At 35.5% G+C, this 26,964-nt stretch overlaps 1 protein-coding gene across 1 annotated transcript in view; it reads right to left on the bottom strand.

Moving 5' to 3' along the window:
* VPS13A (vacuolar protein sorting 13 homolog A) overlaps positions 1-26,964 on the bottom strand; it is a 252,942-nt gene that overhangs the window by 43,057 nt on the left and 182,921 nt on the right. Inside the window, exons 51-60 of the mRNA XM_053907998.1 lie at positions 26,763-26,909; positions 22,103-22,231; positions 21,559-21,692; positions 16,117-16,246; positions 7,988-8,220; positions 4,589-4,742; positions 3,833-3,979; positions 3,552-3,633; positions 2,615-2,684; positions 1,695-1,800 (exon numbers count right to left, since the gene is read on the bottom strand). Coding sequence (XP_053763973.1) covers positions 1,695-1,800; positions 2,615-2,684; positions 3,552-3,633; positions 3,833-3,979; positions 4,589-4,742; positions 7,988-8,220; positions 16,117-16,246; positions 21,559-21,692; positions 22,103-22,231; positions 26,763-26,909 — 1,332 coding nt within the window. The remainder of the gene's footprint in view (positions 1-1,694; positions 1,801-2,614; positions 2,685-3,551; positions 3,634-3,832; positions 3,980-4,588; positions 4,743-7,987; positions 8,221-16,116; positions 16,247-21,558; positions 21,693-22,102; positions 22,232-26,762; positions 26,910-26,964) is intronic.

Below are 26,964 nucleotides of genomic sequence, written 5' to 3'. Positions count from 1 at the left end.
CAGTGCAGTATTGGCACAAAGATGGACTTAGAGAGCAATGGAATAAAACCATGTATTTATGATCAACTGATTTTTGACAAGGGTACCAAGACCATTAATGAGGAAGGAATAGTCTTTCAACAAATGGTATTGGAACAATTGAAGAGCCAAATGCAAAAGACTGGTGATCCTGGACTCTTATACCACGTACAAAAATTAACTCAAAATATATGAAAGACCTGATTGTAAATAATGCTTAGAACATAGGGCTAAATCTTTATTACCTTAATAATCTTGAATTTCACAAAGGACTCTTAAAGATGACACCAAAAACATGAGCAACAACAAGAGAATTCAGACTTCATTAATATTAAACTTTTGTACTTGAAAAGACATTAGGAAAGTATAACTGAACATACAGTCAAAGTATTTGCAAATCATAGATCTGATATAGAACTTGTATTCAGAATATATAAAGAACTTTTACAATTTGATAATAAGGAGCCAACCTATTTAATAACAGGCAAAAAATCTGAAAGACATTTCTCCAAAGAAGATATGTAAATGATCAATCAACACATCAAAAGATGTTCAGTCATTACTCATCCGGTATATGCAAATCAAAATTACAAAGATATACTTCACATCTACTACGATGGCTAGAATTCAAAGGACAGATAATAACAAGTGTTGATGATGACACTGAAATTAGAATCATACATTTTATATGATTTTAACTTGTACACAAATATTCACAGCAGTATTATTCATAATAGCCTAAATGTGGAAACAGCACAAATGTCCCTACCTGATGAATGGATTAACAAAATGTGGCATATCCACAGAGCACTGGCTATATACAATATGGAATGCATCTATAACAACAGAGTATTCGTTGGCCAGAAGTACTGATAGATGCTACAACCTGAATGAACCTTGTCAACATCATGCTAAGTGAAAGCAGCCCCTCCCTTCCAAATAACTACGCAGTGTATGGTTCTATTAATATGAAATATCTAGAGTAAGAAAACCAACAGACTGAAAGTATATTATTAGTGGTTGTATGGGACTGGCATGGTTTCTTTTTGGGATGATGAAAATGTTCTGGAATGAGATAGTAATGCTGGCTGTACAATTCTGTAAATATATTAAAAGTCACTGAACTGTACACTTTGATTAAAATATATGGTACGTGAACTATATCTCAATAAATTGCTATTAAAAGAAAAAAAGTATATTTTCTTTTATCCATATAATTTGTCTTATCTTCAGAATTCTTATGAAGACAGCTGAAGAAGAGATCATATATGATCTACTCTATCACTGTGATTTTATAGTCTTTCTATCAGTCACAAGTAACATACCACCTTTTATTTTTACCTTTTCCTTCGCAGAATATCCTGGTCACACCCAAAATTCTCAGTTACTAATTAAAACAAAAGTAACCAAGGAAAATAAAATAGGAAAAAACAGTGATGTGAACATGACTACTAGCTAGTCACTATTACTGGCTTAAAACATTTCCTCCTGTTTGCTAACACACCTTAAACAGGCTATTTTAACTTGTCTTACACGTCATCTACAATCTGAAAATGTGAGTTCTACCACTTTACCTACCAGTGGATTAAAACCATATTAATACATCAAGAATTTATAATTTTTTAGTCTTCCTCTTCCCGAACCCTTCCCATCAATGCTATCATTTTAAGACTTACCTCTGTTTTTTCAGTCACTTCTGCTTCTGTCATAAGTTCTGCTAAAGCATAGACAAACCCAAGATCTAACCTGAGATCCATTTCTTGGATCAACACCTTGAAGTACCTATTATTACAAAGCAGAAAACATAAAATCATTGATTAAGTGCATTAAGAAAATTAGCTAGAAAAAAGCATTAGATAACTATTAGAATGTTGAAACTGAGGTTTTTCTAGATGAATGAAAAAAATCACGGCAACACATAACAGCAACAAACTCAAAATGTAAAAATGCCTATAGAGAAAAAACTGGCAAGTAAATTGTGCTATACAGTCATACACAATATTATACATTAGTGATAATAAACTCTACCTACACAGAAAATAATAAAATTTAGTAATAAGTTGAATGAAAAAATCCGGTCCCCAAAAGTCTATGTTCAGTTTGAAAAAAAAGTTTTTAATTAGGAAAAAAAGGGAACACAAAGAAGAATATTTAAATACATATATTTAATAGAATTATATTTTAAAAAGGGATGAAGATAGTTCTTGGTTGATAGGATGGAGAACACAAGAAATAGGAGAGTAAATACAGATGGATGTTTCTCTCAATGTTCTACTTCTTAGACTGGAGAGTGACTTAATTTTAAGATACTATTTTCTTTCTTTTTTCTAAAATGATATGCAGTAATTAAAGAAAACCTATCAGAAAACAAATGATAAAGTAGCAAAATACTCACAGTTAATACCTAAGTATATTTCATTCACAGCCTCTGACTCTCCAAAATTATAAAATAGATTTTTCCTAATGACCTGTATAATTTAGTATTTTGCATTTAAACATTTGACTCATCTGAATTTTTTTTAAAAGAGTACAATTAGCTCACATATTTAAATTGAAACATTAAATAAACACACAAGAAATATATTAAGACACTTACTTAATACGCGAAATCTGGGAATGGCCTGCAGATCTCATAACAATACTGACATCTGTGAAGGGTTTTGGAGCTGCAGAAGTAATAAATAGGATTAATCCCACGATGCTTTAAGCGAAAGATAAGCACTTTCTTGCAATTTAATACACATTACAATGGAGACCTAAATTATTTACTAAATTATGAGTATCAATTAAAATTACTATTTGCAAGATCCATTACAGTCTTAATTTCAGACTCTAGGATTTCTTTTTAAGTTATCTGTATTCACTTTCAGGATAACTAATCCTTTAAATTAGTGAGTGATTTTAAAGTAGAAGTATGCATTAGAATCACAAGGCAAACACTGTGAAAACACAGATTTCAGGGTCTCGTCCTGGACTTCTGGGTGGAGGGGCTTGGGCATGTACAATGGTCAAAAGCTTCCAAGAAGATTATGAATACCACCTTAGAGAGTTCAAAGCCAGTGGTGTGGAGGTAGGGGTTGGAAGGCAAGGGCAGGGGTAGCAAAGACAAAGTGAGGGTACGAGGGACAGAAAAGACAGAAGTGAAGGGGAAGAGAATGGAACAAAGGACTTGTCATCACACTGAGCTGGAGAATACAGGACAGTTTTCATGGCTGGAAACCACTCTGAATTTAAATTCCTTCAAAATTTATTCAGAGATCCTATTGGTTTTTAGATCAGAGGTTTACAAACCAGCAATCCATTTTTTAAGTAATATTTCTAAATATTTAAATGTTTCTAATTAATCTTTTCTTCAGAATTCAATATTGTGTTGACCTTAATTGAGTACCTGTTGTTCCTTTTCCATGCTATTTAATTTTCTAATGATCCCATAGAAACTAAACTTGAGAATGGTTTCATTTCATATTTTTATAGTAAAATAAACCATACAGCTAATACAAACATTTTCATGGCAATTTAAAATACAAACAAACCTGAATCCATAGTGACCGACTTGGGAGGTTTAATCGGATAAAACACAAAAGGAAATATAGCACCATGTATCTGGTTTTGGATCTATGAAAATAAAAAAAACCAGGTTGGTATATTAACATGTTAATTATAGAACTTGACTAGAATAACAGGATTTAATAAGTAGAAGGAATCAGCAGTCTAGTTCAACACTGAAATCAAAGTACTAGAGCGACCATGGGAACACATTTGGTTTATTGCTATGTTCCTTATGAACATAATTTGAGTATCTTTTCAGACTCACCTGTATTCTGTAAATTTGAATTCTAAATGATGACTGATGTGCAGATGTGCTATATTCTACTTTTAATGCTGGAAGATAATTTCTTCGTATAGCTATTACATGTGGTTGCAGAATTTTCATGTTAGTGCCACTAGGTGTGAAGCGAACCTGAAAAACATGCCCGCCCCCACAAAATACAATTTCTCTGAATTCATAAACTGATTAAAATCCAAAATTTGTACCAAAAACTTTAAGATAATATTAACTAAAGTAATAGGCTACATAGTTGATTAGATTAGATATTTGCAATTTGATTAGGTTTAGGTTGGATCTTTAAATACAATTCACAAAAAATATTCACTTTTTATTGTATCACTTTTTATATAAATTTACTAAAAAATGATAAAAGAAAAAAAATTTAACAAGTAACTAAAATAACATATTGGCTTCTTAAAAGTATGAGTTGCTAATATAGACAACTTTCCCTTTAAAGTATTTTATATAAAGTATGTATGGTATAATTAATTGTTTTGTAAGGAAACCAGACTTTCCTTAAAAATTCACTAGTGAGGGGTGCCAGGGTGGTTCAGTCGGTTAGGAGTCCGACTCTTGGTTTTGGCTCAGGTCATGATCTCACAGTCGATTTGTGAGTTCTCTCCCTGCCCCTCCCGCACTCTCTCTCAAAATAAATAAATCAACTTAAAAAAAATCAAAAGTGATTCATCTATTTACAACAGGTACAAATTAAAACCGCACATCATTACTTAAAAATATTACCGGAATGTTAGTGTCCAACTCAATAACCTTATCTTCTGAAGGTGAAGATTCAGTATATTCCTTAAATTCTTTTTCTAACTTCTCAGTGTGCTTTATACTCATTGGCTTCCATCTTGCCTTCTTCTTGGGCTTTGTCTCCCAAACCACATCAGAACTTATATGAAAGCAAAAATCATGGTACTCATTTATAAACATTTCCATTGTAGCTGGTTTATTACATGAGTTCCAAAACTTTCAGTAAAATTTTACAATATCCTCAGTTATATGCAAACACACTACAAGTTTAAAAATACAAATTCATTCTATTAGTACTTAGACTTTTACTAAGACACTATTCTAGGTGGCAGGGATATTATCAGTAAACATCTTTGCATACTGGAGCTTTATCATAACTGAGTGACAGACATTAGTAAATATAATAAGTTAGAATATTTTAACTAGTAAGAGGTGAAATGCTTTTGAAAAAAGAGTAAGTAGACAGGGTGAGATGGATGTGGAGTACTGGGATATGCCAGTAGTAAAACAGCATGGTCACTGGGGGGTGTCACTGAGAAGATGAGACTTCAGCAACCTTACAGGAGGTAAGGGAATTATCCAGCAGACAACAGAGTAGAGCATTTCAGGGAGAGGGACCATTAAGAGTGGAAGAGGAAATAAGACAGATGGTGGGAAGCCACGTGATATAAAGCCTCACAGATTATAGACTTTGAATGTAAAGCCTTGTAAGACACTGTAAAAACTTTGAGTTTTATTCTGAAATTAGGAAATAATTGAAAGATGATGAGATCAGCAACATCATCTGACTTAAACTTTGTAAAGAATACAATGTGTGTTGGGACAGAGGGCGAAAGGATAGGAGTAAAGGTTAGAAGCTGGAAGCTTGTTAGGAGTTTAATGGAATAAACCAGGAGAAAAATGGTGATGGCTCTACCTAGGGTGGAACAGTGAGGCAGTAAAAACTTGACCAGTCTGAACGACTCTGTGTCTATTTTGAAGGTAGAGTCAGCACAGAACTTGTAATTACTGTATTATTACATAGGTATGGGGTGTGAGATACAGAGAAGAATCAAAGATGATCCCACAGCTTTTGACCTGAACAACTAGAGGGAGGTAGTCATTGATTCCAATGGGGAAGGAGGTTTTCGTAAAAGGACATCAGGAGTTAGGTTTTACACATATGAAGTTTAAAGAAGTCTCTTAGATGTAAGAGTAGCTATTTTGTGTAGGCAGTGGATATACAAGCGTGGAGTTCAGGACAAATGTCTGGTTAAAGATATACAATATTGCTCAAATTTTTGGCATATATGTGGTATATGAAACAGAGAAAAGGACTCATGTCCGAGAGCTTCAGGGAACCCAATATTAAGCAGTTGAGAAAACCAGGAATCAACACATGAGATGGAGAATTCTGGCAAAGAAAGAAAAACAAGGATGGGGAGGTATCCTGGAAGTCAAGTCAAAGAAAACTCTCAAGAAGGGATCTGTGTGGCAGTTCTTTCTGTGCTTTAATAAAACCACATTTGGGGCGCCTGGGTGCTCAGTCCGTTAAGCGACTGAGTCTTGATTCCGGCTCATGTCATGATCTCACAATTCATGAGATGGAGCCCCATGTCAGACTCCAGGCTGACAGCGCAGAGACTGCTTGGGATTCTCTCTCTCTGCCCCTCCCCCATTTGTATTCCCTCCCTCTCTCTCAAAATAAATAAATGAAAAAAAAAAAGTTTTTAAACCACATTAATAAAGAGAGAGAGAGAGAGAGAGAGAGAGAGAGAGAGAGAGAGAGAGAGAAAGAAGGGATCTGTGTAAGTGTTACAAACTTAAGCAACAAGAGGACTGGGAATTACACTGGACCTGGCAATACATAGGTCTCTGGTGATCTTGACAAGATCAGTTTCATGGTGTGTTGAAAGTAAAATCCTGTTGGCAGTGGTTAAAAAAATGGGTAAAAAACGAATTAGGAAATAATGAGTATATTACACTCTTTTTTTTTTTTTTTTTTTTACCAGATGACACTTTTGACGAGTTTGGCTATAAATGGAAAGCAAGAAATGCACAGTAGGTAGCAGGGAAAGTAGGCTCAAGAGAATTTTTTAATTTGAAGTAACTAATACTGATGGGAATAATCCAATAGAGACCCAAAAATTATTACATAGGAGAAAGAAGAGAATTGCTGGATCAATGCCTCAAGAAGGCAAAAAGAAATGGAAAAGAGTGCAAAGTTGAAACATTTTTAAATAGTAGCACATGTATTAGTATAATTACTGTGGAGAAGATGTTGGTATAGGGCATGGGGAAGAAATGCTCATGGGTAGGAAGCTGTGATTTTTGGAGGGGTAGGTCGCTGGAAGTTTCCTTTTCATTAATTTTCTCAGTGAAATGGGATACAAAGCAGCAAGATGAGAGAGAGAATGGGGTTTTAAAACAAGACAAAGTGTGAAACAGTAATCTAAGAGAGCATGGAACAAATAATTTACTGAAAAATTGCTGAGAGACCTGTGTACAGAATAGAAATATTCTAAAGTTACTTCACCCTGTTTAAGTATGTAAGTTATTTAATAATTCTATCAATTCCCTCTAAAATTTGTATTCACTTAAGCAGAATGGTAGAATCATGTATTATCCCCCTTTGCATTCACACAATGTAGCACAGCACTTAACAAATAAACACATTTTTGGGGAATAAAAATTCTTAAGAAAATAGTTTTTAATATTCCTTTTTAAATGGCATGGATTCCATTCATTGAAAAATCAAGGGCATTTCTAGATGAATTTATATAGAAAAACAAATTTAAATCTGTACCAATTACCTTTAATGTGTATGTTTATTTGAGAGTTTAAGTCAAGGTCAAAACTACACTTTCCTGCTGGAAATCTAGAAATGCTCTCAAATCAGGCACTAATATATACAAATATATACAGATTAATTTTACTTGAGGTACTTATGAACAGGAATATTAAAGGAATAAAGGAAAGAATAAGTTTTACTCTAAGATGACTTACAGGGGAAATGATAAATTCAGTATCACTGTATTATATCTTAAAGTGTCAAGGTCAAATTAAAAAGTGATTGGCTTTATTCCTCCAACAACTATTTATGGAGGATCTATCCTGTATCTTACACTGTGGTGGGTGGTAATGGAAAATTAAATTCTTCCTTATGACGTTACATAAGGTATACCTTTGATAAGCTAAATAAATATAACTTTTTGGAAAGGTGAGAGAATCATCAACATAATACAGGATTTATAAAAGTGATTTCTGATATATCTTTATCTCAAAAGGTAAAGAAAATAATCTCAAAAGCATTTTTACAAAACTTTACATTATTTTAGGTTTCACAGTCACCATTCTTATTAAGAACTAATCATTTAATTTTATCCAAATTTTAATGCATCTAACCTTGTAATGCCAATATAGGCTACTTCTTGCTTTGTGTAATTGTTGACGAGGGAAATTCCAACATCTTGTAAGGCCAACACAATTTCTTGCTCCGCTAACTCTGCTTTCTCACTTTCATATGTTGCTTTAAATACCCTTGGATCTTCAGTGAATAAAATAATGCGCTGTAAGCCTTCAAAGAATGAAACTAAATAAATGGTCTTTTTCCCCAAATTTATAGGTGTCATCATATCCTAAAACAAAACAACCAAAAAATAAAAAATTAGAGTTTGCTCTTAACCAACAGGAAATCTAGATTCTACAACTGAAAAATGAGAATGGTGACAGCAGCTCTTTCAAAGAACTGAATAAACTAAATGAATTAATATTGTGTAACATTTGGAAATTTACATAATTAAAATCATTTGATGTTAGCTCCTGTCATTATTATCATGAAGTTATTAATCAAGAAGATAGATCAACTATTCTTTGAACATCTTAATAAAATCTAAATAGTCTTCCTTACAGGCTAATCAATAACAAAAAGTATTATTTTCTCTGCTTTAAGATTAATCAATGTGTTATATGTTAACAAGTTGTTCAGTCAGAAATTTGTATTTCCTTACCGAGCTGAATGAAATAGGATAAAAAATGCCTGAGACTTCAGTTGCATGCTCTACAAAGCAGAGATATTCATCACAGGGTTAATTCTGCAGGAGGCCCTTATACATAAGCACTGTGTTGTTATCAGGGTCTTGAGGTTCAATGACAAGATGAATACAGCAAATTCTAATAATTAACAGTGAGCCATGAATTTCTAGTCAGTATTCTAGTGAATATTCTGATTAACAGGAGATTTTAATATACAGTAGTCCCCCTTCTCTGTGGCTTTGCTTTCCACAGTTTCAGTTACCTGTGGTCAACCGTGTATTAGAAGCAGATGATTCTCCTTCTGACATATGGTCAGAAGGTCAATAGCAGTAATCTAATACTATGTTACACTGCCTACATCTTCCATTTCATTGTATCATGTATGTATTTTATCATCTCACATCATCATAAGAAGTAGAGCACAAGATATTTTGAGAGAGAGAGGGACCACATTCATATGACTTTTATTACAGTAAATAATTGTTTCATTTTACTAGTTTATGCTGTTAATCTCTTACTGTGCTTAATTTGTAAATTAAATTTTGTCACAGGCCTATATACCTAGGAAAAAGCATGGTTTATACAGGGTTTGGTATGAGCAGTGGTTTCAAGAACCCACTGGGGGTCTTGGAATGTAATCCCCACGGATGGAGGGGGGGCAGAACACATAGTATGTACACATTCATGTTATAATGCACTGATAGTAAAAACTGGCGTTACCATGAAGTCAATACTCAGGAAGAGTCCATCTACTTATAATACTTTCTAAAATAAAACATATAGCATTAAAACTACGTTGAGAAATAAGAAAACTAATTTATTTCCAAATAATTCTGAAGTCCAAATTTCCAAATTTTCTGTAGTGGGTTTCAGATATACCTTTATAAACTTTAGCTATCACTATGATATAAATATGCAAAAGTGCTAAGGGGTCAAATGAGATTATTTATATCAAAATACAGTATTTTTTCCTGAAAAAATTCTAATACCCAGGAATAAAAAAATTAAAATTAGGTCAATTATAGGCAGACGTCTCAAATACATTAAACAAAAAACAAGGCAAAACAAAACAAAACCTATGCTGGACACAATAGAAACACATAAGATAATGGAAAAATGTATTAATATGCTAAGAGAAAATAACACTCAACTCAGAACTCCTTACTCAGCAAAAATATCCTTCAGTGAACATAAGAGCACAAAATAAAAATGCCTAGAGACAGTAACTACTACATTTCACCATCAACAAGTACTCACTCAAGGACATTCTACAGGAGGAATGAAATACTGACAAAAAGTGATTCAAGATGGATGTCTAAAGCAAGAAGAAAATGTTATGCAAATAAAATAGCACCTATTTGGAAGAAAGCATTTTATAAAATTCAAAATCCAATCATAATAAAAATCTTTAGTAAACAAAGAGTAGATGAGAATTTTTTTTTCATGTTCATTTTTATTTTTGAGAAAGAGAAAGCATGCACATGAGCAAGCAGGGGAAGGACAGAGAGAGAAGGGGACAGAGGATCCAAAGCAGGGTGTGAGCTGACAACAGAGAGCCTGAGGCAGGGTTTGAATTTATGAACTGTGAGATCATGATCTGAGCCAAAGTCAGACACTTAACCAACTGAACCACCTAGGTGCCCTGAGAAGTTCTTTTTAAACCTCTTATCAAACTGTCCTCCAAAAAAGGAAATACCAAATTTTGGTAAAGATTATATTTAAAGGTGAAATGTTGAAGGCATGTAATTTAAGGTAAGATAGAAGGCAAAAATATGTGCAAACACCACTTCAATAGTATACAAAGATCCTGGCCAGTCCAGTAAGGCAAAAAGAAATTAAAAATGAAAAGATTAAAAAAGGAAAAACAAAACCCTTGTTATTTGTGTATGACTGTCCATATAGAAAAATAAAAAGCAAGTAATCAATATTAATAATTTAGTGAGTTTTCGGGATACAAAAATCAATACACAAAATGCCATGACATTCCCATACACTAACAAGTTTAATTTTGAAAAAATTACTATAACTTACTGCCTTAGAAATTGATGAGCAGGTGGTCTTGGCCCAACCCTCTTGCTAAGAACAAGGGCTTTTTGCCAGACAAAATATAAAAAGGAAAACATGTCTGAAAAGACATAAAAGCTACCAAGGGAGTGAGAATTAAGATCTGCAAGAGAAGGAAAGGTAATAAAAATGAATTTTATATTTGGACTTGCTTTCTCAAAAAGTCAACTGCCATTTCTATAAGTAGAAGCAGACACTGAGAAGTTAAAATGAGAAAAATACTGTGAAGCCTCATAGAAATGCAGAGACTAAAACTGGAGTACAGACACACCAAAAAAAAGAAAAAAAAAAAGAAAAAAAAGGGGGTCAACAGCTTACGCTTTTAGTTGAGTCCCCCAGGGGCTATATTCTAGGCAGCAGGGTAAACTCAAAGTAGACCAGTCCTTTCAAGGACTGAAGACTAGATGCAAATCACTTCAACCCCCACTTAGAGTATGGTAATCTCCCCCTAGACTAGCCGCGTGACAAAGGCAAAACCATAGCTTCTCAAGAAAAAGCTAACACTGTACAGAGCCTTAAATTGTCTACGTCCAGCATACAGACAAAATTAAACATGCATAAAGAATAGATAGGAGTGAAAACTAAGAAAAAGAGAAAATTTAAAAGCATCCACAAGAGATCAACCAGATAGGCTTTCAAGTAGTTATGATTAACATAATCAAGGAATTATGTAACAAGATAGAGAATTTTGAAACAAAAAACTTCCACAGCAAAAATCCTAGAACTGATCATTTCAATGAATAAAATTAATTCAATGGATGACTTCAAGAGTCTAGACATTGCAAGAGAAGTACAAAAATAGGTTGGAAAAAATATCCATACTGAAGGTCAGAGACAAAAGGATGAAGCAATATAGAACGTAACATGAAAATCACAAGGGAGATGGTAAAAAGGTCTAACATTTACATAATACTGGAGTCCTTAGGTGAAGAAAAAACAGAAAGGCCAACCTTGAAATCTGACATCCAGCAAAAATATCCCATCAAAAAAAAAGGGGGGGAGGGCCAAAATAAAGACATTTCCAGACAAATGAAACTGAAAGAGAATTTGTCAGCTGTTGACCTGCATCAGAAAAATACTCAAAGAAGAAAAATGAACACAAATGGAAACATGGAGATATCGGTTGGAATGAAAAATCAAAAAAAGGAAAACATGAGTTAATTTAAATGGATTGTTAATAAATAAACTTTAAAAACAAGGAGTAGGGGAGAAGCCTGGGTGGCTCAGTTGGTTAAACATCCAACTCCTTAACTCAGCTCAGGTCATGATCTCATGGTTTGTGCATTGATGGCACAAAGCCTGCTTAGGATTTTCTATCTCCTCTCTGCCCCACTCCTGCTCATGCTCTCTCCCTTGATCTCTCTCAAAATAAACTTAAATAAATAAATAACTGGACGGGGCACCTGGGTGGCTCAGTCAGTGGAGTGTCCAACTTTGGCTCAAGTCATGATGTTGTGGTTCAGGAGTTCAAGTCCCACATTGGGCTCACCGCTGTCAGCCTGTCAGCACAGAGCCTGCTTTAGATCTTCTGTCCCTCTCTCTCCCCCACCCCTGCTTGCACTCTCCCCAAAATAAGTAAATATTTAATAAATAAATGGACCATTAATTGCAAAAAGCAATTAATAATACGTCTTATAGGATTTAACATATATTTAGAAATAAAACATGTAAGAGTAATCCGTAAGACGATAGGAGGTAAATGGAGTAAGAGGTTTTTGTGGTGTCTCTTTAAAGTGAGTGAGTTAGAGAGAGACAGAGAGAGACAGAGAGAGAGAATGTGTGCACATAAGTGAGGAGGGGAGGGGCAGAGAGAGAGGAAGAGACAGAATTCCAAGCAGGCTCCATGCTCAGTGCAGAGGTTGATGCGGGGCTCAGTCTCAGGAACTGTGAGATCATGACCTGAGATCAAGAGTCTGACGCTTAACCAAGTGAGCCACCCAAGCGCCCTTGAAGTAAGAGTTTTAAAGTCCTCATGTTATTGGGAAACTGGTGCGAGTATTATTTTACAGCAGGTTTTAGAAAGTCAAGAATGCATGTTGTGAGATCATAGGAAGCTATAGGTTTCTTTTAGTATGATGAGAACTACATGTTCCTTGCAGAACACCTGTAAGCTATGCTCATGGTCTGTTACAAGAGATACCCGCTATTGTGGAGTAGCATTTTTAAGTCAAAAGTGGCTCATAACATACCCAAGTGAGCCTTGTTCCATCACAACAAAATGGTCATTTGAGCCAACCAAAGAGAATGCTTCCTAAACTGATGTGGAAAATGTCTGATGTTCCTAGCTGGCACACTGGGTCTCCTGGCCTGAATCCTTCTGAGTAGGTGGGCAGTTGCAAACTGTGGCCTATGATAGTTTTGTTAAGTTTAAATGTTTAAACCTAACAAAGACAGAACGGTAGGCATTGCAATATTATATACTAATGATGCATGACTAAATACTAATGATCAATCTACCAGGAAAATATAACAATTCTAAATATGTATCAACCTAATCACATAGTTTCAAAATATAACAGCCATATTTAACAAAACAAGAAGATAAATGTATATATCTATGGAAGATTTTGAATACAACTCCACAGTAATGTACAAGCAAACACACACACACACACAAACTAATGAGCTAGAAGATTTAGAAATTAATAGACTTGAACAAAATGACATATACAAAACATTGTAACCAACCACAGAATACATATTCTTTTCAAATATACATGAAATATTCACAAAAACTGACTACATGCTAGTCTTCAAAATCTATCTCAATAAATTTCAGAGGACTGAATCAGAGTGTGTTCTCAAATCACAGTGGAATTTAGAAATCAACAGACATTATTAGCAAGTTTCCATATTTTTAAAAATAAAGCAATGACCTAAGTAACCATGAAACCAAAATATAAAATATATTTTTGAAGCAAAATATTAAATATATATAAATGAAATTTAGGAAATTTTGAACAAAAGGACAGGAAATATAAAATACGTAAAAATTTGTGAAATAAAACTAATGCTGTTTTTGGAGGCAAATCTGGGATTTTAAGTGACTTCCTATAAGAAGTGAAGAAAATCTGGGGCGGGGGGGGTGGTGTGGCTGGGTGGCTCAGTCAATTCAATGTCCCACTTCGATTTCAGATCAGGTCATGATCCCAATGTTGTGGGATCCAGATTTGTTTGGGGATCCATGCTCAGTGTGCTTAAGATTCTCTCCTTCTCTTTCTCTCTCTCCTTCTGCACCTCTCCCCAGCTCACGCTCTCTTAAAAAACAAAAAAAGCCAGGAAAATCTGAAAAACAATGATCTAGTGGTCTGCTATGAACTCAACGGTGTCCCCTCCCGCCCCCAAATTCATGATATTGAAGTCCTAACCTCCAAAGTGACTCTATTGGATACAGGACCTTTTGGAGGTAAAGTTAAATTACATCATAAAGGAGATGTTAGGGTTCTGATCCAACAGGATTAGTATCCCTATAAGAGACACCAGAGAGCTCACTCATTCTCTCCTCCACTATGTTGGGACACAGTGAGAAGGTCGTCATCTGCAAGCCAAGAAGAGTCCTCACCAGCTTCACCAGAACCTCACCACATTGGCAGTGTGATCTCGGGCCTCAACCCTCCTGAACTGTGGGAAATACATGCCTGTTGTTTAAGTCCCCCAGTCTAAGGTACCTTGTTAAGGCAGCACGAGCAGACTAATGGCTATCTATCCCAAGAATTTAAAAGAAATTTATCAAATTAAAACCAAAGAAAGATGAAAGAATATAGATCAGAGAAGAAATTGGTGAAAATGAACACAAATGTGCAACAGAGATCATCAAAAGAGCAAAACAATGGTTTTCTGATTAAAAAAAACATAACTAAGAATAAAACTGATAAATCCTAAGTAAAACTTATTGAGGAAAAAGGAATTAAAGCACAAATAATCTATACCAAGAATTAACAAGAGAATCACTGTAAATATTAAAAAGATAAAAAATGGATATAAAAATATTGTAATCAATATTATCAGAAAATCATATGAAATAAAACACATTCTTAGAAAACCTCTAACTAAAATGACAGAAGCAGAAGTAGAAAACTGGATTGTCCTATATACAGTAAGAAAAGAGAATTCATAATTTAAAACCTTCCTACAAAAACAACTTCAGGCAGAGATGGCTTGGCTTCACTGGTGAATTCTAGCCAACATTCAAGGAAGAAAGCATACGCATCTTACACACATTCATTGCGAAACATGCGCTTCCAAACATGTTTTAGATGTCTGCAAACTTTAACATCAAAATCTAGTACAGACAGTACTCTCTTGTGAATACAGGCAGAAGTAAAACATTAAAACATTAGCAAGCCAATTCCAGAAACGCAAGGTTAGTCTAATATTTAAAAAAATAACCACATAATTCATCCCCCCACCAAATATGATTAAGTCCAGTTATCTCTTTAAAGAAAAAAATTAAAAGTGTAACAACTGATAAAAATTCAATACTCATGGGGCACCTGGGTGGCTCAGTTGGTTGAGCATCCAACTCTTGATCTCGGCTCAGGTCATGATTCAACAGTTCATGAGTTCGAGCCCTGCATTGGGCTCTGCACTTTTGGTGTGGAGACAGCTTGGGATTCTGTCTCTCCTTCTCTCTGCCCCTCCCCCATTTGTCAGTGTGTGTGTGTGTGTGTGTGTGTGTGTGTGTGTGGTCTCTCTCAAAATAAATGGATAACCTTTAAAAAAAATTTCAATACTCATTCCTTCATACAAACACTCACATATTTTTATAAACTAAGAATAGAAGGCAACTGCCTTAATTTGATACAGACTATTAAGCAAAACCAAGCCTATAATAAACGATTAATGATTCAGTTTTCCCTCTAAGATGAGAGTGAGATAACCTCTGGCCCATCGATAAAAAATAATAATCAGTGCTAAGAAAAAAGACATTGGAGTAGGGGTCAAATTAAGATGAATTTTGAAAGAGTAATAAAATTTTAATAAAAATTTCTGAAAGTCATTCAAAATGTTACTGGGAAATGTTTACACATAAGGTTACCATTATAAACAAAACACTCAAAAACAAATTCTTCCATGGATCCCTCCCTAAATGACGCTCACAGAAGCCACACTGACCTAAAACGTCATTACAGATAATGTATCTGGTCATGAGGCGAATGCTGAAAGCACCGACCCAACCCCAGTTTACCTTTTATAACATACCAGCAGCGAATAATGATGTAGACAAAATAGGACCCCTTCCGATCTTCAACATTTGTCATTCAAGTTTGAATGCTGCTTTTAAAATCTTTCGCAGTTTGTTTAGAAGTACAGACACAAAACAGTCCTTAAAACTAGCAAGGCTGACAGAGAATACCTTTAAAAAAATTAAAAACAAACAAAAAAACAAAAAAGAAGGCTGCTGAGAACACCATAATACTCAACCCAATACGTACATCCTTTTGTGTTACTTCACCGTGGCTTTTCCCACATCTCCACTTCAGCTTTCTAGAGCCCACTGGATCAGCCCATGTATAAAATACTGCTTTTCCAGGAGGGAGGGAATCTTCTATTTCACTGAGAGAACTGCCAAAAATAGTAAAAATATGGATTAAGTGCAAATATATGAATATATAAAGAACCCAAAATAATTCTGACTCCAGTGAGATTTGTAATAGTTCTGATTAACAGTAGATTGAAATTTTTTCCTTCTACAATGAAAAACAAGTTTTCTAAGAAAATAATGAGAATATTCCAGGAAAAGATTTGTCTCACTTAGAAAATAAAGATTTTCACGTTTTTGAACCTTCTTTGTGAACTTTTGTTTTAACAAAATGAACTGTCGGAGAAAATTATTCCAACTATTATCTATACTAAATCTGAGAGAATTTAATTGGTAACTCTTCCCTAAGTACTGGTCATATTCTGGCAAAAACAAGACAGCTGAATTATTTTTTAAAAAATCTTATGACATGGCATGTAGATCTAAGAAATTCAATCAGCTCACAAAATGATTCCCAGAAAGAAAAAAGAAAAAAAACTGGAAAAGTTACAAACCAAAGAAATAACAGAATAGTACTTTTCTGAGCTGAAGAAGCAGCTGATTCTGCAGGTTACATGACTGGGGATTGTACAAAATTAATTAAAACAGAGTATCATCCCAGACAACTTCGTAAAATGTTGAATTTTTAAGAAAATAGAGGGAAACCTGCCCATAAACATGGAGGAAAATCACAGTTACTCAGAAAGGAATAAAAATAAGACTGGTCTCACATTTTTCTCTAATGGTAAATGCCAGAAAACAATGAAGCAGTGTCTATACAATTTTGAGACAAGAGATTAGGACTTAAAATTTCATGTCAAACTGTCATCAATTTTCAAGAATAAGGCATTCTCGAACAAGCAATAGCATAACATTATTATCCACAAACCTTTTCTGAAAAACTAAGACTTTTTCCAACCAAGCCAGGGATGGCTCAAAATAAAATCTGGGAATTGAGATGTAGGAGCACCTGACCGGCTCATTTGGAAAAGCGTCTGTCTGGCTCTTCATCTCAGGGTCATGAGTTTGAGCCCCACATTGGATACATATACTTAAATAAATAAAACTTAAAAAAAAGACTTGGGATGTAAAAATATTAAGCAACTAGTCAAATAAACTTGTCAAATGCCCCCAAAAAGCCCTGAGTAAACACATTTTTAAAAAACTAATCATTTCATATTAATTTCAGTCAAAAATTCCAAATTATATGCAGAAGAAACTGGGAATTTGGAAAAAGAAGCTGAAAATACAAAAGTATTCCATATTTTGATGGGTAAATTAGAAGATATTGTTTCACTCTCAAAATTTAAAATGCACTGAAATCTTCAAGAGAAAAACAAAACATGTATTTTCCAAATCATCACGAGAAGAAAATAATCCATATAACAAAAAAATAGCAAGGAATCTTAATTTAGTTATTAGAAGGACTAGGGGAGCCTGGGTGGCTTAGTCGGTTAACCGGCCGATTTCGGCTCAGGTCATGATCTTCGTGGTCCGTGGGTTCGAGTCCCGCGTCGGGCTCTGTGCTGACATATCAGAGCCTGGAGCTTGCTTCAGATTCTGTGTCTCCCTCTCTCTCTGACCCTCCCCCGTTCATGCTCTATCTCTGTCTCATGGGTTAAAGATCTTTATTAAAAAATTATACAATTAGACAATAACCAAAATTCTCAGTAAAAGTATTTAGTTATAGTGCATCTAAATGATGGAATATCGTGCAGTAAAAATGGTGTTTTAAAGCAAACTTATATGCTCACAATGCTAATAAAAACAAGAGATTCAGAAATACACAGATAATAAATACACAGATACACAGTAAAATAGTGTGTAAAGAAATGCATCAAAATGTTGACAGTGTTGGGATTTCAGGATCATGGTTTTCTTTTCACAATTTTTCTATGGAATTAAAAAAAATTGACAGTTATAATTTTTATATGCAGGAAACAACCACAGTAGTAACAACAAACAGCAAAGCCAAGAGAGGAAAAGCAGAGGAGACAACAGGCTTAGAGTTTTTGTTTATTCCATGAAAAAAAAATCAAATGTAAATGTAAACAGGATAAACTTAGTTTAAAATATTTAGAAATGCTTTTAATTCATACAAATTTTAATCTGTTTAACTCACTGAAGAATATTCTTTACAAAAAACTTCATCTCAAATTTACCTTAGATAGGAAACTGTAATTCAAAGAAAATAAAGTAACCACAGTCCTCAGAATGTTAACTACACATGCACAGGCACACAGTTTTAAACTCACAAGACAACGCAATGTGACAAATGCTTTAATCTACATATGTAAAGGTACAATTGAAAACTGGGTGCAGAGAAGCACTTGGGTGCCTCAGTTGGTTAAGCATCGGACTTTGGCCCAGGTCATGATCTCCTGGTTTATGGGTTGGAGCCCCGCAGGGGGCTCTGTGCTGACAGCTCAGAGCCTGGAAACTAGATGTCAGATTCTGTGTCTCCCTCTCTCTCTGCCCCTCCCTGGCTTGTGAACTGTCTCTCTCTCAAAAAACAAATAAACATTAAAAAAAATTTAAAAAAACAAACAAACAAAAAACTGGGTGTATAGATTAAGGTAGTGAGGGAAGAGATCACCGGCAGTGAGAGTTTTTCTGGCAGAAAGGAGTACCAAAAAGGTGAAAACCTATGGAAGGGACCCAGGGGATTCAAGAAACAAAGACTTCAACTGGTCCTAAATACAGGGAAAGAGAAATGTTTAGAAAGGTAGCCTCGAAACAAATTTTACTGTAAAAGATATGGTAAGTCACTAAAAAACTTTAAACAAGAGAGACAGGATTATATTTAGTATTTTTGGAAACCTACCTCTGGTGGCAAATGAGGGTTTAGTAGGGACAAGGCTACAGAGATGCAGATAAAAAAAAAATCTACTTGAATAAGAAATGTGGGGAGGCTGAGCTAGGATAATTAAGGGAAAGATTAGACAAGAGGAGATCTTTAAAAAATAGCTTAACTATGTGATTTATTAATTATGTGATACTATTAATTATGAGACTATTAGAACTATTGGTTATTTGATAATTAGGAGGAGGTGGCAGCCTGAAGCTCAAGAGAAGTCTATGTTGGAGTAAAGATTTGGGGATCACTGGCACACAGGACTCTGGATTCAATATTAAACCAAAGTCTGAGGTTCTTGATTTAATAACTACTTCAAATAATTCTAAGTTTAAATCCAGTGTTCATTACTGCAGATTATTAATTTTATAAATTTCCATGAAGACTGCAATTATTTTAGCTATCAGAATTTCAATATAGGATCACTTACTTTTATAATTACAACAGTGCAGTAGATAAGATTTCTAAACACTTTATATCTGAACTGGATAGAGATAATTGCAAGGGCAAAGCCACAGGACAAGCCTGAGAAGTCTCTATTCAGCTTCAGCCAGACTCAACCAGTTGTCAGAGAATTAAACTATGATGCCCTACGTCGTTCACAGCATATAAGGAATTACTAACTTTGCTCCTGTGTATGGGTCTAGAATGTTACCAGACATACACCATTCTTTAATGGATAAAGGAGATACTCAAGTCATTCTCTGTAGATTTTAATTCTATTAACACTGTATGGGCAAGGCTACTTGAGGGTACACGGATTGAAGGGCAAATGAGAAATTGTTTCTATTTCTTTTTGTCAGCTTTGATCAAATATTTTTTTTAATAATGTGGATAATCATAAAAAAACAGGCTTCCTCTCTCTCAACTTATTCCACAAATGAGAGAACTGATAGGGCAGGAGGAGTTCTAGATATTTGCCAGTCCAGTCTTGGGCTCTAGACTCAATGCTTATTTGATTTAATCAGTGGTTAGAAGCATACATTTAAGCAATGGAAGGAAAGCATAAGTGAACTCAGATATGGGCCCACTGAGAAGTGACAGCTGAAAACAAAAAAGCAGACAAAATGAATTTGAGAGCCTGAGACCAGTAAGAGAAACAAACAGCAAACTGAAACAAATGATACTAAGAGTAGTCTTGGAAAACCAAGATTTAAATCTAGTCTTTAAGAAGCTTAGAAATGTAGCAGTCCCTTCCCACACCCGTCAGCAAGAAGAAGGTATCTACTGTTTGCAAAAATCAGACATTTCAATATTCACATTATGTTCATTAAAAATAAGAAAAATGTGAAAAACCAAGTTCTTGTAATAAACCCTGACATTTCTTTGCCAGATTCTACAATGACCAAATTTGCCATACTTGCTTCATTTTTCTTTCATTTTTCTTTCATTTTTCTTTTTTTGAAGCATTTGAAAGTAATTTATGCCACTAATTATCAGAGAAATGCAAATCAAAGCCACAGTGAGCTGTCACCTCATACCTATTAGAATGGCTATTATCAAAAAGACAAGAAAAGAAATTAAGTGCTGCTGATGATGTGGAGAAAAGAACACTACTGACTGTACTGCTGGTGGGCATGTAAATTGGTGCAGCCGCTGTGGAAAGTAGTATGAAGGTTCCTGAAAAAATTGAAAATATAACTATATAATAAGATCTAGCTATTCCACTTCTGGGTATTTATCCAAAGGAAATAAAAACACTAATTCAAGAAGATACAGGCATCCCCATGTCACCACAACATTATTTACAATAGCCAAGACATGAAAACAATGTATGTGTCCATCGATGGATAGAGAAACTATGGTGTATAAACACAAAAGATTATTATTCATCCGCAAAGAAGGAGGAAATCTTGCCATTTGTGACAACCTCGAGGGCATGATGTCAGGTGAAATAAGTCAGAAAAAGACAAATACTGTATTCATTTACGTAAGGGATCTAAAAAGCCAAAAACACAACCATTAAACAACAGAAAAATATAAACGTGTAGATAAAAAGAAAAGAGGGGTGGCTGTTAGGGGTGGGGATAGGGTGTGGATAAAGTAGGTGAAGGTGGTCAAAAGATGCCAGCTTCCCAGTGGTAAAACAGGTCATGGGGATGGACTGCACATCATGGAGACTATAGTTAATAATACTGCATTGTACATTTGAAGGTTGAGAAGAGAGTAAATCTTATCAGGAGAAGAAATCAGAAGAAGTAAATCTCATCAGAAGAAAAAGAATTTGTAACTCCATGTGGTGATGGGTGTTAGCTAGACTCATTTGTACATATACAAATACTGTATCATGATGTTGTGTTCCTGAAACTAGTACCATGTATAGGTCAGTTACACCACAATTTTAAAAAAGTAAATTATAGACATTATGTCAGTTTTACCCCTTTATATGCCAGTATACCTTTTTTAAAAAATGAGAACATTGTTTTACATAGCTGTAATGGCATTATCAGTGCTATGTTGTTAAGAAATCATCATAAAGTCACTGTGTGATAATCTTCTTACCTTTGGTTGTACTGAACAATGTCACTCTTGGTGTGATTTATTAACAGGAATGTAGCTGCTCCATCATGATAATCTGAAAATCTAATAACTGTAGAATGTTCGGCCAAATTAACCTCTGCTATAACACCTCCAAGCTAGCAAAAGAAAAAAGAAAATATTCTCTTATGTGACCATTTTCCAAAGAATATTAACCAATAACGTTTAATAAGACTGTTCATAACTTAATACACTTTTGATGATTAAGAAAGCAGTTCAGGATTCTCTACTGCATGTGTGGGAAACCAGGAACCATCAGTACATCAGTATGTACAGATGGGTCAAATTCCAGACATGGTACATTACAGCATTCTGGGCACTCTAACTTCCGGTTTAACAATTAAATTGTTTTATGTCTCCGTTTCCTTTTAGTACTTTTTCCTTTTACAAAAAAGCAATGTTTGTTCATTTTGGTGAAAGGGAAAAAAAAATCAGACAAATAAAATTACTAGTAAGTATATAATAGCTTCTCTAATCATACACACATGTGCACACACACACCACCCACCTCATCATCCAGACGCAATAAAATACAATTTTCTTGCTTGTTAAAATGTATCTTTTTGGGAGGGCCTTGATTTCTTTCAACTTGAACAAGCAGTGCATTAGAAGCATCCTCAGGCCAAAAGGGAATACACTGAAACATATATTACAAACATTTATTTTTCTTAAAAAGATTTCATAATAAAGATTTCATCATTTTAATAACCCCATCAGAATAAACTTAAATCTCTTTCCACAACGCTCTGGCTGTTGGGTTGCTCGGCTAAACAGCCATCAACTGGGCTCTGGGCACTGTGGATACAAGCAGTGAAGGGTGCTAAGTTGAAGAGGTATGGTAAGTGGAGGGTTGGCAAAGGGGCTTCAATGTGGTCCAGAGATCCGGAGGAGGGTTGAAAAGTCAGCATGTAAGCTGACCTGAGAAGCAAGTGATTGGTTTAAAACAAAGGGTACATTCAGTTCCTAAAAGTCATAATCAGGTTGTGCACACCATTCGGTAATTAAGCAGTAGCCAAAGTACTACAAAGTACACAAAGGTTGAATCAGGTCATGTATGAATCCAAAGTCCTGGAAGTCAAATAAGAGTACAAAAGTCAAAGGATTATCTGAGGTTTACGTTAGGAAATAGGCTCAAAATCTTAAGGAACAACAGGGGCATCAGCGATCTGGAATCCAAACTGAAAACAAACAAGAGGCAAAGTTCCGTGAGAGAAGACCAGACAACGTGAGCAGAAACAAAAGAGCTGGAGGACAGACAAGGAGAACCAGCATTGTCTAAACTGTTCTGTAAACCCTGTCCTTCTGTGATAAGCCCTAACCAGACTGATGACTTCACACATTTCAATGAGACTGTTCATGTGTCACACTCATCATCATGACATGACTTGCAGCAAAGCAGGAGAACGGGGATGTTAAAGCCAAGTGCATTAGCTTGTTAAGTCCATTTTATTCAACCCTAAGAGGTAATTAATGGAGCTAGACATGAGACAGGATTAAGGCTGTAAGAGGCTTAGAATGTTACCACCCAGGGCTTTTGCAACCTAGCAGGAACTTACATAGGAGAGTCAAAAGAGCAGCAATACTTCACCGAAGCATATTTCCCATGAGGAACGGAGAAGACAAAAAATGATGCACTCTGAATACCCTCAAGCCTATTTTCTGGTAGACTTGGCTTAAAAATGCATGCTTTATGTTTACAAATAAACACCGCATCTTTTTAAAGAGTTATGTGCTCGGGGCGCCTGGGTGGCTCAGTCGGTTAAGCGGCCGACTTCAGCTCAGGTCACGATCTCGCGGTCCATGAGTTCGAGCCCCGCGTCGGGCTCTGGGCTGATGGCTCAGAGCCTGGAGCCTGCTTCCGATTCTGTGCCTGCCTCTCTCTCTGCCCCTCCCCCTTTCATGCTCTGTCTCTCTCTGTCTCAAAAATAAATAAACATTAAAAAAATATATTCTATAAAGAGTTATGTGCTCAAAATCTTGAGATTAGAGCAAGTGCTAATGCACTTGTCTTTTGTAGTAGGAAAACAGTGATCTAAGTAAGTTTAACAAATCAACATAGGTAATAACCATGAGCATGCATCTTAAGGTTGACCACTTTAGGCCATAATTATGATGTAAAAAATTTAACAAAAGAAAATTTATCTCAAGAAAAGCTGAAATTGAAAACAAAAAGAAACTGAAAGGGGGCACCTGGGTAGCTCAGTCAACTGAGCATCCAACTTCAACTCAGGTCACAATCTCATGGTTTGTGAGCTCCAGCCCCTCGTCGGCTTGCCACAGCCAGTGTAGAGGCTGTTTCGGATCCTCGGTCTCCCTCTCTCTCTGCCCCGCCCCCCCCCCTCTCTCTCAAAAAATGAATAAACATTTAAAAAAAGAAACAAAGTAAAATAAAAAGTTAGGCAGTTGTAATTGCAATTAATGTAAACATAAACTGAACAAAGACAGAGGGTGTAAAAGTTAGGTTTTTAAAAAAGCTAAGACCCAACGATGTTTTCTGCAACAGACACACAAATCAAGACACAGAACTGCTGTAAGTAAAACTACGTAAGAAGCTACACCTAGAAAACATCTAAAGGAAAACAAATCTGGAGTTGGTCATCTTAGCATCTAGACAGAAGGGCTCTACATCCAACAAATCAAGAACCTTAGACTTCATGAGCACATGTGAAACATCTGCAAAAATACATCATATATTCATTCAACAAATATTTGGCAAGAGCTGGTAATCACTGATCACTGCTCAGAACCTGCTAACTGCTCTTCATTTCACTCAGAGCAAAAGCTAAAACCTTTGGAATAGCTCAAGAAACTCTCCATGATTGCTCTTCACTCCTGTCACACCTTGTTCTCCACTACTTCCCCCTCTCCAGTAATATTGGCCTCTTTTGCTACTCCTCAAATATGCCAAAAATCCTTCCACTTTAGGGCATCTTTCCTGGATGATCCTTCTGTCTCTAATGCTCTTTCCCAAGATATCCACATGGCTGAGGATTTCAGTTCCTGGCTAAAAACCTAGGTGCAATTTTGCAGGTCGCACCATAGGCAATTACGAAGGCCTCATCTGGCAGGCCCCACAGGGCTACACTGCCCTCCTCTTGGCTAAGTAGGAGCACAGTCAGCATACAGCAGTAGCAAGGACCCAGCCCTCACCTCCAGTGATGCACTTACACGTGTCAGAATTCCCACCTAAGTTCCCTTTATTCAGAGGCCTCTTTATATGGCCCGTGGCAGAGGCCTTTTTGACGACCTCCCTTCAAGACCTCTCTATCAAGGACAGAGGGGGAAGCCTGCAGAGACTTTCTCTCTCCTCTCCGTGTTCAGTACTTTTCTACTCTTAGCTCTTCCCCCCTTGTCATGGCTCATCCTCTAAGTCCATAAAAGTGTAAGAGCCTTTTGTTCCAGGCTCCCTTGACAGCCACGCGACCCCAAAGTCTGTGCTGATCCACCTGAACTCTGACCAATGCTGCTCCACACGGAAAGTGGAAGGGGGAGAGTGGGCACTTTCTCCAGGTTAGCCTCTTGCTTACATATGGGAGGAAGTGACTAAGGGCTTGACAGTCACTCTCAATTTGGCTTGCTGTCCTCCAGCTGCTCCAACACCCGGCAGCTCAGCTGAGCTCTTGGCAACTGCTACCTCCCACACTGCCTACATGTCTATTCAAATATGACCTCAATGAGTCCTATCCCTTGACCACCTTATATAAAACTATAGCCCACTGTGTTTGTTAGAACCCTTAATAATACTTCCTGTCTTATGCTCTTATTTTCTTTTCCCTGATTAGACTTTTCACCTTTAAACACACCATATATTTTACTGATTGATTATACCATTATTAATGTTTCTACATACCCCCAGTGAAATGTAAACTACACAAACACAGGGACTTGTGGTTCTGTTAACAGATGTATCACAAGGCACATGAGAAATACACACAGATATTCATTAATGAATGAACAGGCAGACTTCAAAAAAAGTGGAACTGCTCAAAGAAACATAATTATGCAAATAAAAACCTGAAAACTTAAATAGCAGTTTAGACACAGGAAAAGTAAAAAGTTATTAAAGCTATACATTTAGAATTTATCTAGAATGCAGCAAAGAGAAATACATAGAAGGAAAATAGAAAAAAATACATATAAAGAGATATGGAAGAGAGAATATGGAAGTCTAGAACATACTGATTAAAGGCCAAGAATAAACCAATGGAAAAACAAAGGAGATGCAGTATTTAAATAGAAAACAGTTGCAAATTTTACAGCAAGTACGAAATAGATCTACAAATCTCAGAGGAAAGCATCTCAAGCAGGACATATAAACGGAGCCCACACATGGACAAATGGTAGTATGACAGCAAAACAGCAAAGACAAAGATCATGAAGGCAACTGGGAAGAAAAATAACCTCCAAAGGAATAACAGAATCACAGCAGAACTTTGAACTATAGTGGAAGCCAGAAAATGGTGGAGTAAAATCTAGATATGTTGAGAAAAAATAGAATTCATTAGCAAGAGAAATTATCATAAAAGACGATGGTAAAAATTTTTATGGATAAACACAAACTAATGGCATTAGCTCCAAAACAAGCTCTAAAGGAAAATCTACAGAACATATGTCAGGAAGAATGGTCCCATCAAGATGGTTTGAAAGCAAAAAGGCACAGTGAAGAAAAACAGCAAATAATGTCTCTTAAATCCTAACAGATTTACAATAAAATTTCTTCAAAAGTAAAATATTCCATCAGGCGGTCTTTTTAGAAAGCTTTTATGCAGAGGTCTAATAGCTAAACATGGAACCGAATAAAAATTTCACTCCTAAGTCACTACCGTCTTCTTAAAATAACTGGCTTAGCTTACTCTATAAAGGCATTCTTAACAGCTTTATGGAAAGAACAAATCATTTCTTACTTTTTACTGCATTTATACTTTATCTAGTCTTCTTCTGTGTGTTTTCACTGTTTGGTTACTAGTTGTTAAATATCTACTTCCCTTATCAAGCAATACATTCCTGAATGACAAGGTTTGGTGTTTAAAAATTAAGTATCTAGAGCCTGGTACAAATAAAATGGAGTGTGGGGGGCAAATTAAAAACTTACAGAGTGGTTTCAGGTATTTAACTTCAAGTAAAACTCAAAATCCAAAGAGGTACATTTTTGACATTCATCTACCCACCTGCTCTAAATCAAGAGAGAGCCATTTATCATTTCCCTCTTCAGCCACTGATATATGGTATTTGCTTTTGTTTTCAATCATATAAAAAGGGGTAAAAGTCACAATTCTGGTAATGTTGAAACTGCTGAGGTCTATAGTGACACCAACCTAAAGGGAAAAAACAACATTTCAAAAACTGTTACATTACCACAACATCCTAATA

The sequence above is a fragment of the Panthera pardus genome, unplaced genomic scaffold (genome assembly GCF_024362965.1).
Source record: "Panthera pardus isolate Hobbes unplaced genomic scaffold, ASM2436296v1 HiC_scaffold_20, whole genome shotgun sequence".
NCBI lineage: Eukaryota > Metazoa > Chordata > Mammalia > Carnivora > Felidae > Panthera > Panthera pardus.
Note: the sequence above shows the minus strand (reverse complement) of the source record. Positions and strands in the feature narration are given on the sequence as shown.